This window comes from Rosa rugosa, chromosome 1 (genome assembly GCF_958449725.1).
Source record: "Rosa rugosa chromosome 1, drRosRugo1.1, whole genome shotgun sequence".
Taxonomy (NCBI): domain Eukaryota; kingdom Viridiplantae; phylum Streptophyta; class Magnoliopsida; order Rosales; family Rosaceae; genus Rosa; species Rosa rugosa.
In genome coordinates this window covers 30,649,786-30,666,995 of record NC_084820.1, presented here as the reverse complement: position 1 = coordinate 30,666,995, position 17,210 = coordinate 30,649,786, and the positions used below count along the sequence as shown (strand labels likewise).

Below are 17,210 nucleotides of genomic sequence, written 5' to 3'. Positions count from 1 at the left end.
CTACGAAGACGAATCATATTACTGATAACTGAGCAATTACCAGAGGGTGAGAAACACCAAGTTCCGTAGTATTGAACTTGCTAATTTGGTAGGCCTCCGTGTGCAATACGGCCTTTCAGCAAGAAAACTGAAATGACAAACAGAAAAGAAATGGAAGCTCTCTCAAACAAATGATTCAAATATAATAAATTTTTATAAAACAAAAGAATCCTTTCTGAAATCATCAAAATGTGGACTTTCATCATCTAAGAGCAACTCCAACAGATTCTCTATATTTTGATTTTTCTCTACTTTAGGGAAAAATAAGCCTCTTTTGCTCCAACAGATTCCCTATAACTATCCATATTTTAGGGAAAGTGAGGAAAGAGAAAACCAAATTCCCTATATTTACAGCAAACTCTAAAATTTTAAGAAAGAATATGGAGATTTTAGAGATTATTGTAAAATAGGTAATCTGTTGGAGTTGGAGAAGAAAAAGAGGCTAAAGCTTTGACTTTTGTTTCCCTATAATACAGAAATTATAGGGAAGCTGTTGGAGTTGCTCTAACAGATTATAATTCGCCTAGTCTCTACTTTTATCCGAATTTCGTAGTCTTGTTTCAATGACACTAATATGCAGGTGATAACTATTGAACCTGCATGGAAATATGCAGGCGTGTTTCACCAATCACCACTTTGGTGAACAAGCTCATTCACCCTATTGTTTTGACAGTGACATTTATATAAATAATGAAGATTAAAAATGCAATGACATTTGTTATAAATATTGATATTTCTTATTTCTTGGTGGCTTTATGAGGAATAAAAAAAAATATTAGGTGGCCTAAAGAATAATGAAGTTAATGAAAGTGACCAAAGTTGACTAAGAGTATGGAAATACAATTGAACAAAGATGTGTACTATGAATTAGCCAAATGTTGGTTATTGCATGATAAAAGCCAAAATTGTATGATCCGCTTCACATTACAGCCATATTTTTGGTTCCCAAAATTTGGGGTAAGGGCTAGTTGGCTATTGCATGATAAGGCAGAGACGTGCGATGCAAGATCTGAAGAGTGCCCTCGAAGCTTGACAGTTAATCCTCTTAGACAAGCAGAACTGCATTTACACATCCATCGTTCTCTGGATTATTCGTCACCTGAGCATATTTCCCTGCATCCGACAGCAAAGATGAGTACAACCACACATGTTAAAAATCTAAACGCACCCTAATTTAAAAGAGGGGGAGTACAATGACAAAATTAATTCGAAATCGAACAGAAAGCCAAGCACAGGCATGTTTTGAACTCACCCCATACAACTTTCCCATTAGGTGTGACTAGACCAAGTTCACTTACATTCACCTGAAATTCAGAGATAAACACACACAAAACAGCTTGAGACATCATGATGTTGAAATTATAAATGTCACGACTCATCACACAAGAATGAGATACATACCTCAATGATGGTTCCCTTGGTCAAGACACCAAGAGAGGTGTACATTTGACCATTAGGGTTTTTCTTCACACCAATGATCTCAAGGTTAAAAGTACATTTGAGTTCAGGGTGTGTCACGTGAGCTTTAGTGAATCGCAACCCACTGGGCCGGATAAACCGCTCATACTTGGGAGGTTTCCTTGTAAAACCAGGTCCCACAAATGTGGCTTTTGTGATCATCCTCTTCCATTGCTTAGCTGAACAGAAGAACCAAAATATAAGCTACCAAGAATGAAAGCAACAGAATTACATCAAATATACTTGCTCAAAAGCTTTACAAGCGTAGCATGAAAATATATGAACGAACAACAATTTTATCAGGTTGTCTGGAAAATACTAAAACATAAGCCTAAATAATGACTGGGTATAAACCACCAATTGACCTCAAACTTTATCAATGGGAAGCTAACTTCAAACTTGGGTAGTGATAGCGAGAATGAAGTTCTTACTCTTGCGTTTGCCCGTTCTAAGCACTTTAAACATCTCATCTTCAGCCACAGGCCTTACCTGGAAAATATACGACTCGGTCAGATAATTATTAATTCACACATTAGTGTACAGAGTCCGAGAGTTGCACTTGTATTACCTTAGGCAGAGGGACTTCCCATTTCCCAGCTTTCTCTTTCCGTTTTTGCTTGATGGAATTGCTAAGAGTCTATTTACAGCATAAAGTCAGATACTATCCATGAAAAGCTATCTTAATCATTCTATATAATGGCTGTTCACCATACCTTTGCTCGTGTTGTATTGTCACGATCCAACAGATATGTTGGAACAGCTCCTTCATGAACATCATCATCAACCTTGTGTCTAGTTGATGACTCCTCGTGCATAGCCAATCTGTCAACATTCACAAACAATATTTAATTGTGAAATACAGGCCACTATAATGACTAGCTCAATAAACAGTAATAGTAAACACACCCTACAGAGTAAGCTACCAATACAACAACAACCTACCTGATAATCGTATAAACTTGTACATATGATCCTAACTTCGTATTGCGTATGATCACACAACAAATTAATAATTGTCAAGTAATCATTGTTACATGAATATATAATACTTTCGAGTCGAGAAGAACATATTAACAGTCTAGGGTAGAAAAAAGAACCGTATCAATAACCACAAAAGAAGAATCTCAAAATCATTAACTATATGCTAAACATATTAACTAATAATAGAAAACTTCCGAGCTACGAGCAAAGTTTTAAGAGAACAATCCTCAGAGCAGAACTATGAAGAAACAAACAAAAAGGCTCAATTAAATTAGACTAAAACCCAGAAAACGAACTCACGTTTTCTTCATTAGAGCCTTTTCTGCATAGCGTTTCTTGGCAAACATCTTGCCCTTAATACCCAGAGCCTGTTTCATTACAAAACTAGTAAGAAACATAATAAGAACAAACTTTTATTTTATTTTAATTTCTCAAGACAGTAGGGGGAAAATAAATAGAACTGACCTTTTGCGCAATTTCAGAGCGTTTGTGGACCTCACGAGCCTCCTTCTTGCGCTTGCGCTCAAAGTGGTCAGGTCTGTACCCATATCGCTTCCTGTGAAGATCTATATAATCTCCCTGCGGCTGAATTCCACAAATAACAAACAATATTAAATTTCATCATAAATAAGATAAATATAAACACAGAGAGAGAGAGAGATAAAATAAAAAAATAAAAAACAAACCATGGTTACAGGGATTTGTTGCTCTCAGTTTGTTGTTATAAATCAGAAGCAAGCCTCAACAAGAATCTATGAAAGACTGACAGATAAACATAAAACAAGTTAGAAAATTAACCATCAGAAACAAGTGCATAACATAATTACTCAACAGCAAAACAAAACAAAAAAATATAGAAACATCAAATCAAATTTTCTTTATCTGATTCGCTTTATATCTCTCATTCAGTGCACTTCCCAAACCAAAACTTCACTCACATCCAAACTTTGAAAATCAAAAGTGATAAACCCTAACAACCAATACATCCATCGCGGCTCAAGCATCACCCCAAAATTGTTTCATGTTCATATAAATAAGAAATGCAGACATCATGATTCATGTAACACCCAATATTCTTTCTTCTCTGTTTCAAACCCAAATTCCCAACCAAATACTTATACAACTGTTTCACCAGTGCTAAATTACCTACAACTTTATATGCAAATACCAATACAAAGAATTTCACTTTCCAATTCTTTTGGGGATTTTTTTTTTTTTTTTTCCTGCACAATACAATCTCGACTTTCCTACATCATCAATCAACCGACAAAAATCAATAATTTCAAGTTGGGCTAGTACCAACACATCTCTAGGGAGTGTAATGAAGAGGCCGCCTGAGTCGGCGGAGCTGCGGTGGCCGAAATATCCATTTTCAAAATCTCAAAATCTAAATGCAATTTTATACTCAAAAGAAAGCCCATGAGGTAAGGAACAACTTTTATACCTTGGGATTTCTCCAAAATGGCCGTAAATGGCGCCGGCGACGTCGGTTCGCGGTGGGTAGGAATGGAGGTCGCGGCTTCGTTCTTTTCTCCTTAAACCCTAAACCCGTGCGTGGTATGCACTTGGTTCCAAGGCTGAGGTTTATTAATAGGCTTAGATCAAAATGACTAATTTACCCTTCATGTGAAAACATAACAATTTTCTCGTTACAACTCCGTTTAATGAATAAAATCTCCTATATTAGCCCTTGTATCACTAAAAATGATAATATCTCTATTTTTGGCCCTGTTACTTTCACTACAGTTTATAATGTAGTTTTATAGCATTGGAGCTTTGAAGGCCCCTGGCGGGTCCTGATGGCATTCATGCCATTTTTTATCACTCTTTCTGGAATCAGGTTAACAATTCATTCTTTCAATTGGTTTTTGAATTCTTTACGAACAAAATTGATCTTAGTCTTACAAATAGAACTAATATTGTTTTAATAATCCCTAAAACAGAAGCTCCAGAAACAGTAAATCATTATAGACCTATTAGTCTCTGTAATGTTGCTTATAAAGTCATTTCTGAAGTTATTATTTGGGAGAACAGTACATAAGGTATAGGCCACTGATCGAGAATTAAAGTGAAATTATTATACAAAACATTACAATGGTGCCTAGGGTTAAAAATCTGACAAACTTTTGGTACATGCCGTCAATAACACCGCTAACTCTTATGCCATTATTCATTTTTCAAAGGGTAAGTTAGTGTCTTGAATGGAGTTTACTACATGCAATGTTAACAAACTTGGGTTTCATTCTTAAATTATATAACTTTAATAATGGTTTGATTAAGTTAAATAAATCTTATACTCTAAACGTAAATCGTCTACCCTAATTGGTTTGGTTCTCCAACACCTTCCTCCACCCATCACCATTTTTCATGATCTTTGTTTCATCGGTTCTATTAGTACAGTTTGGATCATTGCACGACCTTTGAACATTTGACTCCATTTCGCTAAAGTGACAAGTAAAACTTATGCATGCAGTTCTGAGTTTTGCATCCTTACACGACCTCTGGATATTACTAAATTTACTGGATCAAATATATAATTCTATTCTTCATGAGTACATAGCATTTTAATTGAAAGCAATAATTTTGTTACCTAATATGATATGATAATATCAATACATATGGACAACAGAAGGAATAACATTGATTCCAAATAACTTGACCATATTAGATGGAATTGAGATAATGTTGGCATCACATATCCTCCAACTCCAGCACTGCTACTTGTGAAACTAGAGTCTCCTCGTCAATAAATTTCGATTGGAGAATCATATTTGTCCTCTTGAATAATTTTTTGAAATGTCTTTGCTTTGATATTATATAATACTAAGCATTTTGCATCATAAGCCATCAAAATATCACACTGTCCAAAATGCACAAAGGCTTCAGATTATGTTCACCATATATATCCATGGTCTGAACATATATATAACCTCTCAAAGAATATGTCAGACTCTAGTCCAAGACTAGAAAACGTGCCCGCGCGTTGCTGCGGAAAAATCGTTGTATGTTATTGTTCAATTGTATTAGGAGAGTCAGACACGAAATATATGACTAAAGCTATGGATACTGATGAAGTTTCATGACCAGAGAAGAGCAACCTCAATATCCAGTCGAGAATTTGCTCATTTGAAAGATTTGAGTGCTTTGAAAATCCATGCAAAGAGATGATTTTGACTTTCCAGTCAGCGAGGAAATATATGACTACTGCAATCTCTCTTCCATTTTGAGGTTAAGCGGCTTCTGCAAGAACCAAGAAAGAAGAAAAATAAGTTATGCAATGATGTTTAATTAACATGCACAAAGTTCACAAATTCCATCTTAAATTTTTCTGTCTCAATGTAACACAACTGAAGATCATGGTATAACAAAACATTATTTTTCAGTCCATAAGATTTAGCACTGCCATTATTACTGAATGTGTTGGAAACCAGTTATATTCATACAAAGCTAATACGTATTACTTTCTTATTACTAAAAGGAATTAGCAGAAAGTAGATTCCTTCATTAAAAAAAAAATGATTTTCAAAACATGAGTTTCAAAATGTCCCTGCAATATGTGAGGTAGTGTTCTTTGTCAAGCCCCTGAACCATATGCATAGATATGTTACCTAAAGTAGATTAAAAGTTTAGGAGGGATATGGAGAAGCAGAGAGAACAACTGGTATTCAATGACAAAGTAAATATTAATCTTAATTCATATTTTCATTTCGATATCAGGAGGGATATCAAAGTTACTTCGTTCTTCTTCTTCTTTCTTATTTTTAGAGTTGTATCATTCTAAGCCTTAATTCTACCGTAAAAATATACCAATCACTTTTTCTTTTAACAAAAATAACATAGGAAAAAAAAAAAAAAAAGGTTTGGGCAATGTAATTCAAGAAACCAGATACAAACAAAATTAAATCAGTCATTCAGAAAAACAGTTCAATAATGTCTACCATTGGCAGGCACCATTTTGTGGTTCAATCAATTTTGATAACAAAACCATCATCACTTTCTTGTTCATTCAAACCAAAGCTTAAACCGAAATCAGCTTCATTCACATTTTAATTCATTCAACTACAAAAAACTTACTGAAGACCAGAATTTTGGACAATTTTAAAAGAACCCAAATCAAACACATACCAATTGAAATGTTTCTCCCGAAGTCGATCAAAATTCTAGCAGCAAGCTTTTCCGAAACAAACCCAAACCTTGCTCCGAAAGTTCATCAAAATCCGAAATACTACATCAAATCTAGAATTAAAGATGCAAAATTGTATATGAAATATGGCAGATAAACTGTGTAAACGAAATGTTTACAACTTGAATACCATACCTGGAGAACTTTTCTGCAGCAGATTGTTGGGAAATAAAGCTGTTTGCGTCGCAAGATTTGTATAGATCCTATGTATGCCCTGTAAATAAAGTGTCCAGCTACAAATAAAGTCTGGACATTAGATATCATGGGCAATTAAATCGTTCTATCCAATAACAGTAATCAACAAATTGACAGAAATAGAGGAAATAGAAATGAAGAGTTAAATAAATGACATATCAGCTAATATTCAAACAGATTTATCAAGTATAGCTTGGAAGAATGAATTAAAAATAAATGATATATCAGCTGATATTCAAACAGATTTATCAAGTATAGCTTGGAAGAATGAATTAAATTCCTGGCTGGCTTGGATCAATTAGTTCTTGGTTGTAATTTTACCTCTGCAGTGTAAACTGTACAAAATCAAGTTCAACTGAAACATGCTTGAAGCAGTAGTATTATTGATGATTCTCTGCTCATGGTTCTTTCTGTTGTCTTTTGTTCTCAGCTGAAGAGATTGAAAAAGTGTTTAGGTTGAATACTTGGATATGATTCATATCAAAGGTAGCATATTTGGTAGTAATCTCAGTTTCCCTCATCACATCGTACCCTTATTCATTCATATTTGGCTCGTCAATCAACCGTAAGTTAGTATATCAGTAAAGTATCGCAATCAAATAAGCAAAAAAAAAAAAAAAAATTGGAATGATTGCATATAAATGCAATTTTTCGAGAGACTACGTGAGGAAAATGAAAAAATAAAAACGAAGAGAAAGATGAAAATGAATTAATTACTGGTGAGTAGAAAGGAGAGAGACAGAGGGGAGAGACGGGTATATATATGGTGGTGTTATGGTGAGTAGCCATTTGGCCCATTTCCCTCGTATTTTAGGCACACGTCGCTCTCCCTCTCCATCATCTCCATTTCTCTGCTCTGCTCTCAGCTCCCAATTCTCGACGCACCCATCCAACAATTCGACTCTTCTCCTCTCATGATCATCTCATCTTCAATTCAGGTGATTCCAATTAATTAACACTATATATCTCTCCCTCACCACATCCTTCTCAATTTCAACCGACTGCTCTGCATTTTAAACCACCCAACTCAATCTCATAATTAATTTTGCATTCAACATATATAATCGCATCACATATTATTTCTCTGTGGACTTTGGTCCTATTTCGTTTCAAGATGAAGGCTTTGAAAATTTAAGGGACTGTTTTAATTTGTTCGTTTCAGCCTTTGATCGAGGTTCTCTGGCATTGAGTGTTGATAAAAGATGACACAGGACCAAACAATTATCACCACTCTAGAACAAAGAAAACACCCAAAAACACTCGAAATCAACATTAATTAAAAGCCACACTCGAAGCCTCACCTTTAACCCCTTCAAATCAACCACTCGAACACCCCTAAAACACGGACACCCAAATCAATTCAAAGACAACAAAAGCACATAAAAACCGAGCCCCGAACAACTCAGGCGTGTTCACCGCTGAAAATTAGAGGATAGAATTACCGGATTCACGCGGCGACGACAACCGATCTCTCTCTCTCTCTCTCGATCTTTCTTGATAACTGATGAAGATGGTTGCAGAACGGTCGAAGGAGGAGGAAATCAACGGTTGTATAATTTGCTTTAAATGCAAAAACAATTTCAAGCGAGGGCAAAAGCGACAATTCAGGATGAACAGTGTAACAGTGCAACCCAGCTTTAGATGTATTTACCAAGGGCAGAATCGGAATTTTACTGTTAAATGAACAGTATAACAGTGGATCCAGCTTTAGATGTATGTATAATATCCTGACCCCGAATTCCTTCATCACCCATATGTTAGGATTGAAAGTATCGGGTCCATAATGTACAAAAAGACAGTTTCTAGTAGTTCCCGTTCCCAAGGAGGTAAGTTCATAGTTACCACTGTAAGCAAGTTACCACAACATGAAGAACTAGACAGTGTTTAGGAGTTATATATTGTATATATGTAAATATATATTGATGATGATCTGCGTTTTAAACAAAGTATAAGCTGTCATTTTAATTATATACATTTGGATAAGCTTATCTAAATTTTGAATTCAAAAATCCAAGTTACAGTTAAGTAGTTAGAGGTTTGAATAAATAGTTAAGCAAAGCAACAGTTTCTTTATGGATGAAATTGATTTGCAGGGTTTCTATATATATGTGTGTGTGTGTCAAACCAGTCCTTTTTGAAACATTAGTTTTTCTCATCAAATTAGTCTCATTACTAAGAGAATATTAAGGTGGATTCAGAAGAAGGCAGTTATGGACAATGCAAGTGCATCAAGTACGTTTGTTATGTTTATATGCTGATCGATGTTCATATATTCTGCATGCAGATATATAATCGATATAGTACCTTCAATCCCAACTCAAAATACAAAAAAATCTGATGATGTACATTGATCTTCCTTACATATATGCTATGTCTTAGTATAGGTTCATAACTATATGGTTATGATTTAGTTAATCTTAAGTTTCTAACAGCCACCAAACTCACAATATGGTAATGGCAATGTCTCCTTGAACCTTGTTCTCTGCTAAGTCATGAGTTATGATGCTGGACCTCATGAAGCTAAGCTTGATCCAATGTATGCCTCCATTTAAATAGCACCCATGCAGGTCTTGCATGCTTAAATTGACACACTCGAGGTCTATATAAGTCCTCCATGCATTCCTCTTTAGTGCATAGACCTCAATCACAGTTTTCAAATTAATGATCACTATATCCCCATATTACTTTGTAGTCTTCAGTGGAGGGATCATAACTGAAACTATGAAGGTTAATATTTTCGCCGATAAGAGTAGGTTTTGGAAACATGCACCCTCGTCTCTGCAGTAGATGGGTAATTAACCGAAATTAGTTTTAAGTTCTTTAGCCATAAAATGAGTGAAAATAGAAAAACACACAATTGAGATGATGTAGACTATGAAAAATATTTAATAAACAAAAAAAAAAAAAACACGTACCAATCATAAGAAAATAAAATACTATAGAAGAAAAGATTAGAACCATAGACATATACCTAAGAACATCCAACAACTTTTTGAGTATGTGTTTCTATTGGGACATTTAAATCCACTAACTTGATCTCATTCTATTATGAATTATTAAATGACATTTATAACCTACTATAAAATGACTAAGGACAATAATTATACCCAAAAATGTTATTTTTATTTTTTCTAGACTTTCCAATTCAATAATATTAGATTGCATTCTTTATTATTTTCCTTATCTATTTTCATTTTGCAATTTCACTACATACTCTTTAAAGCATTCATATATAGTTAACAAAAATTAAAAATATGATTAAGATCATGTATATAAAAATGGATATATATGTTGAACGCATATTAGTCAGAGAGAACAAAATAAATTATATTATGACCTAAATCTAAGTCTATCCATTATATTTGTAAAAAAAAAAAAAAGAGCTAGCAATTAAAAAAATATTTAAATCATTGAAATGACTAAGTTTTTTATTATAAAGATATTTGTTTGTTTGCAAATTATATGAGTGACGTTATTTGATGAATTTTAGTGAAGTTATTTAATGAGTAAATTTAGTGTTTGAAAATTTGATAGGAGATGTAAAAACATAGAAGATTTTTTTTTTTTTTAGTTTTTAAAGAGGATCAAATGATTTCACTCTTACCCCCATGGTGACTCGAACCCAGGACCTGGATCCTAGGTAGCGGGCGCTCTAAGTGAGAAAAACTCCAACTTTTTAGACCTTATTGGGGTAGTACCTAATATTTTTATATGATTGATTTCTTGAAAAGCATAAATTATAAAACAAATTGTTAAGCAGTTCAACGTTTCATAAAATTATGAGCAGTGCTACAAACACCAAAAAATTATACCAAAAAGCAATACCAAATGACATGGCATTTGAGTTGGCGTCTTACTTGTCATGACATTCAATTTAATAATTTCTAGCAAATTTCATTGATTTTATCTAGAAAACTAATTAATCAGCAAAAAAGAAGAACGTGATTCACCAAACAACCAGATCTGCTATCGCCCTTCCTCAAACAAAACAATCACATCTGCAGAATCAAAAGAGCAAAGAAATCTAGAGAATAGCGCAAAGAAATTACATCAAATCTGGGAGACTGTATATATAATAGTACAACTATTTCTTTCTCCCTCTAACAATATGAGAATTCATATTAAATTCATTTGAAACCCAGTAGAGATGGATCTGGCCATCAATTGAAAATCATCATTTCTCATTCACTCCATCACAACATATCTCTATTTCCAGCAGGATGAAACCCACCACCACTAGCTAACAGTATATAATAGATCATTATTCAATTGCCAATGAACTAATGAATTAAGCCATACACAACTTTTTACTCTATTTACTCTGTTTTGGTTGATGGCCTTTTCCTACAGTTGCATGTTAAAGTCTCCATGATTTAAGGGGTTGGTTTAGGGTTCTTCATTCCTTTTGTTGTTGATTATCATATACATTTTTTTTCTAATTAAACAACAATAACTTTTAATTATTGATCTTTCCATTTTAAAGAATAAAAATAAAATATAAGAATACATGCTAAAAACAGTTTGATGATATGACACCTGCCACATCATTTGGTATTGATATTTGGTATAATTATTTGGGATCTCAAGCATTTTTGTAAAATTATATATAAAAAAATAACAATTAGATCTAAACGTAAATAAAACCTAACAATGACTGAGATGGAAAATCGATAAATGAGTAACCCAAATGTTACCATTAATCCTCTATTCTCCTTATAGGGGAGGATGGGAGGAAGGTGATAAGTGGTCAATGTGCATGGTTACTCATTTGCCATCAATCCCTAATGCATAAGTAAATTTGGATACAACTATGAAGTAGTTTTATAAATTAATACCTCATCGTTTATCTGGTAGATCATTGATTCGATGTTACTGAAGCCTACGTCAGGCATTGCAGTGCCAGGACCGTGTACATCTTCTTGGCCTTCTAAGGCCAAAGAATAATTCATGATTCTCTGATACTATGAAATCAAAAGCCTAATCAGTAATTTGAGTAGTACAAATAATCAACACATATTTTGGTCCTATTTATACAAGAAATGGAGGGTTCTAGTCTTCTAAAATGAATTGACTTTCTCTTTTTGAAATTATGGCTTAGTGTGTAGATCTTATGCCAGAGTACTAGGTTCTTTGTACCTTGGGCTAATTTGTAAATAAATATACAAGGAAATATATCGTATTCTCAAGAGACTAATGGAAAATTCAATGCTGAAATAACAAAAAAAGAAGGTTGAATGAGAAAAAGAAACAAGACATATAATTCATTGTTCTTTCGTTTGAGAAACATAAACTAACGCAAGCATATATAGGTACAAACTAGTTTACTGCTTACATATCAAGAATAAGAGTAAACTATGCACATTCTATATTATCAATAGTGCAGACGTTTTCTACTAATATAACGGCTTAAGTAAATATAGGCACACAACAATCATGAAAGAATTTCGCTGAGCGTAATGGGAAAATACGTTAGGTTCTATTTATACAAGAAACACAAGGTTCTAATCTTCTACCATAAATTGACTATGTCTAGAATTAGCACTACAAGAATAAGTTAATCACACGACACTCATCAGACGACACATGAGTTTTTGCTGTCGTCTGACGAAGTCAGACGACAGATTTTTTAAATCGGTTGTCTCATCTCTACTCATCCAACACATGATCATTTCGTAAATTTCAGAGATTTCAGACGACACTAACAAGGATATCTGTCGTCTGAATAACGGGAAAAAAAAAAAATCATTAATTTATATTTATTTTTTCCCCCCTCTCAAAACACCCAAAACCTTTCCGCCAAAAAAAAAAAAACACCCAAAACCTAGCAGTAAACCCGAGTTCCCTCCCTTAGCTAAAAATTTGGGTCAACTCTCCCTCCCAAATTGCTCTCGGCCTCCCTCCGACTCACCATTGCTCTCACCCTCGCTCCACCATCGCTCTCACCCTCAATCACCATCGCTCTCACCCTTAATCCCCCTCACCCCCTCACCCTCTCCACCTCGCTCTCACTCGATCTCAGCGGGTTTTTCTTACCCGATCTCAGGCAACGATTAAAGCAAGTTCGATCTCAGCGGGTTTTTCTTACTCGATCTCAGGAGCAACTGGAGTTCAAGAAAGCTGTCTAAGGCGGAAATCAAGGTCCAATTTCAACGCTTTAATTATCCAATTTCTGAAATTTCCAATTGGGTTTTGCGATTTTGATTGTTATTGAAAACCTAATTGCAGTTCTGTTCATTGCTCCTAGCTGGGTTTGATGCTTCTCGCGTCTTTAACTCTTTCCCTTCTCAAATCTCAAAGCTTTCTTCCAGTTACGCCAGCCCTACAACTTCTTTGCCTTCCTCTTCAGTAAAGGTTCGTTCTTTGCTTATATATTGAGTCTTGGACTTGAGCCCCTCTTGCTTCTAGTGAGAATTCTGATGTGTTGTTGGGGTTATTGAGCTTTACTATTGATTTGGTGTTGTTGGGTATGGAAAAGTATATGCTTTTGCTACCATGGTTGGGTTGTTTTGATTGTGTGTGTTAGATTTCATTTATAGGGTTTAGTACTTTAGTCACCTTTTTAATTTGGGGTTTAAGGTTATATGTTGATCGAAAAGATGAGAGCCCTGATAGTTACTTTTCTGGTAACAGTAGTGATTTCAATACTGGTAGTAGTCCTAGTGCTGGCACTAGCAACTCCGTTGATTCTCAATCGCTTGGTGATTATGGAGAGCAAAAGCCATCTTTATCAGAAACCTTTGGTCTTGTGTTATGTTCCCTATGTGATGTACAAGGTTGCTAGCCATCACCTAGACATCTCTTGTAGCAAAAATGCATCAGTTAGGACTGCAATTAAATAATTAGCATTCCATATTGTAGCTGCAATATATCTATTCAGTCTGGTCAGACCAATGCAATAGGATGAATCCTGGCTAAAGTCTGGTTAATGCTCCGCTCGAGTCATATTCAAAGTTTTCTAGAAAATCTAAACTTCCTCTCATCTAATTATTCAAATTATCATCATGCAGCATGTACTAATCTGAACTTCATATGTTCTTTAACTATTGTAAGGGCACTTTTAGGTTCTATAGCACGGCTTTCTTAAAAATTGGTTGGACAATAACTATTGTGATTGTCCAAGTGGGAGATTGATTAAATATATAATTTAAGTAACATGGAATATGATTGTTATCACCCACTTATGCAAAATCTATCAAGTGGTTATGGAAATATATTAATGATAACTTTTGGTTACTTATCTGATATGAAACGTGTGGTAAATAGAAGTGATCGAGTTGCTTATGACTTCTACTATGGGAATAGTCGAGTGTTCAAGCACTCTAGTCCCTGCATTCTCTACGTTGAAATAGAACATTCAGTCCTTCCCCATAAACAAGGAGTTCATACTTAGAGATCTGCAGAGGGCGATTGTTCATTTTGCTGACTTCATGGATCCTTCAGGTATGAACATTATTCTATTCCCTATGTTGTGTGTGTGTGTGTGTGTTTGTAATTCATTGAATTGTGTGCGTATATCTATCAATTGATCCAGCGCTTGTTCATGTTACAATATACATATAACACAAAGGTGTCTATCGGCACACATGAAATCATCATACATGATTGTTGCTTTTTGCAGTTGCAAATACCAGTTGTATTCTGTGATCTATTTACTCATGCAATTCTACTAGTTGAGACTTGAGAGCATAATATTTGCTGCATTTTTTGGAGCATAAACCTGCGCAACCTTCTGCTTCTCCTGCAAGTGCAAATCAGCAATTTAAGACTACTTTTAAGTTTAACATAATTAGAAAATTAGGAAATAAGATGCAAAAAACAATGAACACAAGATATGCATGTCTGCAAATCCTGGGTTATGTTTCTCAAAGACCATTTAAGTAGGTTAGTTACTACATAATCTGCAAAAAACATCTAACAGCTGTGATTTTGAATATGAGAGCTAAATGGTAGAAGGACCAATGGTTTTGTAGAATAATAGCATCCAAACCGAAACCAATTTATCATGAGTGGAGATTGATCCCCTATCATACCCTAGCCTTCTTTGATACTGTGTAGAATTTAGAACTTCCTTGGCTATAGATTAGTATATTGCTATCTAATTAAGGTTTTGAATTCTTGGTCAATAATTTGATATGCATGTAACACATATACCAGAGTTGATGTTGGTGCACATGGAAGTTGTGCAACCAAGGCTGCAGTAGTAGAGAGGCTCCGGCAGCAACTTCTTGCAATTTTTCAAGCATTCTGCAGTACAGATTGGGCTGGTTTTAGAACCTGCACATTTGAGTGTACATTTAATTATGCAGAAAGGTGACTGAGCTTGCACTTCAGTCACCAAAATCACGATCATCAGGACCATAAGAACATGCACAAGTCTCCTGGAGCTATTTCCTTCCATTATTTCTCTATCCCTTTCCTTTCTTTCTATTGATAATCTGAGACACTCCTAAATTCCTCAGAAGCAATCTTTTTAAAGGCCTAAACCTTAATTAGTTATGAAACAACTCTTTTCACCTAAAGTTGCTTTAACATTAATATCTCACCATAAACTTTAGTTTTTGTATTAGTTGACAATAGGATTTTACCTGCTCTTTGCCATGATTGAATATCTGGTTGTGTATTCAAAAGTCCACCCTTGAACTCACCTATGGATTTTATCATAATCAAGTGCAGAACATCTTTTTGCCACAAAATCCTTTTTGCTAATTCAGATATTCATTTCAACTGGTGATTCCTTCCATTAATGCATTTTCTGAATTCTGAAGGTCTTGAGTATGCCAGGGTCCTCTCTGCTATTATATATCCCAAGGAAAAGATAGTGCATTGCTATATGCCCTGTGAGGTTCATTTATATCAGTTTCATGCAGATCTGTCTTTTAATTTACTGGAGCACTGCTAATCTACTTACCAAAACTTCTGGCAGACACCATTTAACAATTTTCATTACTTGGTTCAGTTGTTGACAGACCAAAAAAAAAAATGCATTTGTAGATCAAATTTTTGCGGCATGCAAAGATGCATACTATGCTTTGCAGAAGGTGATGATTGACCACAAGTGGGCTAACCTGAGAATTGTCTGGGTAGAATGCAAGTAAGCAAGTTGGGGCCAGCAACAGTAAGTCGCTTTTCGTCCTTGCTTTTCTCAGTGTTGGATAGGCATAACAATCGGGTCTTGCTTTTCTCAGATTGTCGTCTGTAGCTTCTGATTCTAATCACTGTTGAGGTACTTCATCGGGTCTCCTTTCTCAGGTGTCATCTGTAGCTTCTGATTCTAATCACTGTTGAGGTAATTCAGCCTTTTCTCTTTCCGGGTTCCTTTGATTGCTTTAAATTGTGCCCAAGTTCATTTCTTTGATCGGCTTAGGTATTCAATTGATCTGGCTTGCTACAGTTGATTTGACTGCATCATCGAATTCTGTGAGTGTTTTTGGTGTATTCAATTGATCTGTATTGCTCAGTTGATTTGACTCCATCATCGAATTCTGTGAGTGTTTTTGGTGTATTCAATTGATCTGTATTGCTCAGTTGATTTGACTGCATCATCAATTTATGCTTTCCGTCTCTTAAGCAATGATGAAGATTCAAGATTTAAACTTTTTCACAACTATAGTTTTTCTTACTTTTTATCTGCTGCAGTTTTTGATTGGGCTTTTTGTTATTGTTGATTTTGAATTCACATGAGTATTTATTTTTTTACAAGCTTTGTTTCTTTACCACTTTCAAATCTGGACGATTAATTGGATTATGAAGCTCAGCCTGCTTCATTAGACCTGAAATTTACTGATTGAAATTGTTTCTCAGTTTAGCTCTTTTTAATGTGACTTAGTGGAAGCCTATCTCAAACTAAGGGGCAGAAAAAAGAGCTGCATTCTTCCCGTAGCTGCATTTTGAGAGCACAACGTTTTTATTGCAGGCCATGCAAATACTGAAAGGCACTTTGCATTGTTTCTTCATCAAGATTGGGTATCAAGGTGGGCTTTGCTTAAAAATTAGGATCAAGAAGGTTGGTATGCGGAGATAATAATAAAGGCATACGGAGAAAGCTTGCCTTGACCACACTGCTGGCTTAGTTGCTGTGCGTAAATAGTACTATCGTATCTAGTAGTTGGTGACTTATTTTGGTAACCTCCTTGATTGTACAAGATAGACAATATTACTTGCTAGATTGAGGTTACTTTTGGTTAGGATTGCTGGATTTGATCATATCTGGATATGGATACGTACTTTTGGAAATGTTTTGGATTGGCAATGTAAGAACAGATGGCATTGATATATGACAATGTTATATTTTGGATTTGTTCAGGATATGAATGTTCATATTTGCAACAATTGTGCAAAGTTAATTCAGACAACA

General features: G+C 34.9%; 2 protein-coding genes and 1 long non-coding RNA gene across 45 annotated transcripts; 1 reads left to right on the top strand and 2 right to left on the bottom strand.

Moving 5' to 3' along the window:
• Positions 1-873: 873 nt before the first annotated feature.
• Positions 874-4,059, bottom strand: LOC133735152 (uncharacterized). Its single transcript, XM_062162570.1, has 10 exons — positions 3,923-4,059; positions 3,165-3,240; positions 2,944-3,063; positions 2,779-2,846; positions 2,211-2,319; positions 2,066-2,134; positions 1,929-1,986; positions 1,441-1,676; positions 1,292-1,343; positions 874-1,152 (listed from the first exon to the last, which is right to left on the bottom strand). Exons 2-10 carry the CDS (start codon positions 3,165-3,167, stop codon positions 1,085-1,087), a joined length of 783 nt encoding a protein of 260 aa, XP_062018554.1. The 5' UTR covers positions 3,168-3,240; positions 3,923-4,059; the 3' UTR covers positions 874-1,084.
• Positions 4,060-5,451: 1,392 nt separating this feature from the next.
• LOC133724613 (uncharacterized) lies at positions 5,452-8,575 on the bottom strand. 29 transcript variants are annotated; one of them, XR_009853853.1, is made up of 6 exons: positions 8,299-8,575; positions 8,158-8,191; positions 7,178-7,286; positions 6,797-6,894; positions 6,604-6,714; positions 5,452-5,718 (listed from the first exon to the last, which is right to left on the bottom strand). XR_009853853.1 is itself a non-coding variant. In XM_062151375.1 (4 exons), exons 1-4 carry the CDS (start codon positions 7,652-7,654, stop codon positions 5,708-5,710), a joined length of 312 nt encoding a protein of 103 aa, XP_062007359.1. In that variant the 5' UTR covers positions 7,655-8,292; the 3' UTR covers positions 5,452-5,707. The 29 variants fall into 29 exon arrangements, 2 of the variants coding, with proteins under 2 accessions (XP_062007359.1, XP_062007358.1); XR_009853839.1 differs by having other exon boundaries at positions 6,797-7,862; XR_009853846.1 differs by having other exon boundaries at positions 6,797-7,286.
• Positions 8,576-12,660: 4,085 nt separating this feature from the next.
• LOC133724612 (uncharacterized) lies at positions 12,661-17,161 on the top strand. Of its 15 annotated transcripts, none has more exons than XR_009853830.1 (4): positions 12,662-12,994; positions 13,082-13,207; positions 14,123-15,971; positions 16,042-17,161. It is a non-coding gene; the product is annotated as an uncharacterized LOC133724612 (long non-coding RNA). The 15 variants fall into 15 exon arrangements; XR_009853822.1 differs by having other exon boundaries at positions 14,120-15,971; XR_009853827.1 differs by having other exon boundaries at positions 13,082-14,296; positions 15,622-15,971.
• Positions 17,162-17,210: the final 49 nt, after the last annotated feature.

What these genes read in the sequence shown, in the direction of transcription:
- LOC133735152 (XM_062162570.1), bottom strand. An exon ending in ACAATACAACACGAGCAAAG is followed by an intron (nt 2,135 to 2,210) that starts GTATGGTGAACA and finishes TGCTGTAAATAG; the next exon opens with ACTCTTAGCAATTCCATCAA. An exon ending in CCAAGGGAACCATCATTGAG is followed by an intron (nt 1,344 to 1,440) that starts GTATGTATCTCA and finishes TCTGAATTTCAG; the next exon opens with GTGAATGTAAGTGAACTTGG.
- LOC133724613 (XM_062151374.1), bottom strand. Translation starts at nt 7,654, where the DNA reads ATGGGCCAAATGGCTACTCACCATAACACCACCATATATATACCCGTC. An exon ending in GTACAGTTTACACTGCAGAG is followed by an intron (nt 6,895 to 7,177) that starts GTAAAATTACAA and finishes CTTTATTTGTAG; the next exon opens with CTGGACACTTTATTTACAGG. An exon ending in GCTGCAGAAAAGTTCTCCAG is followed by an intron (nt 5,719 to 6,796) that starts GTATGGTATTCA and finishes TGGTTCTTGCAG; the next exon opens with AAGCCGCTTAACCTCAAAAT.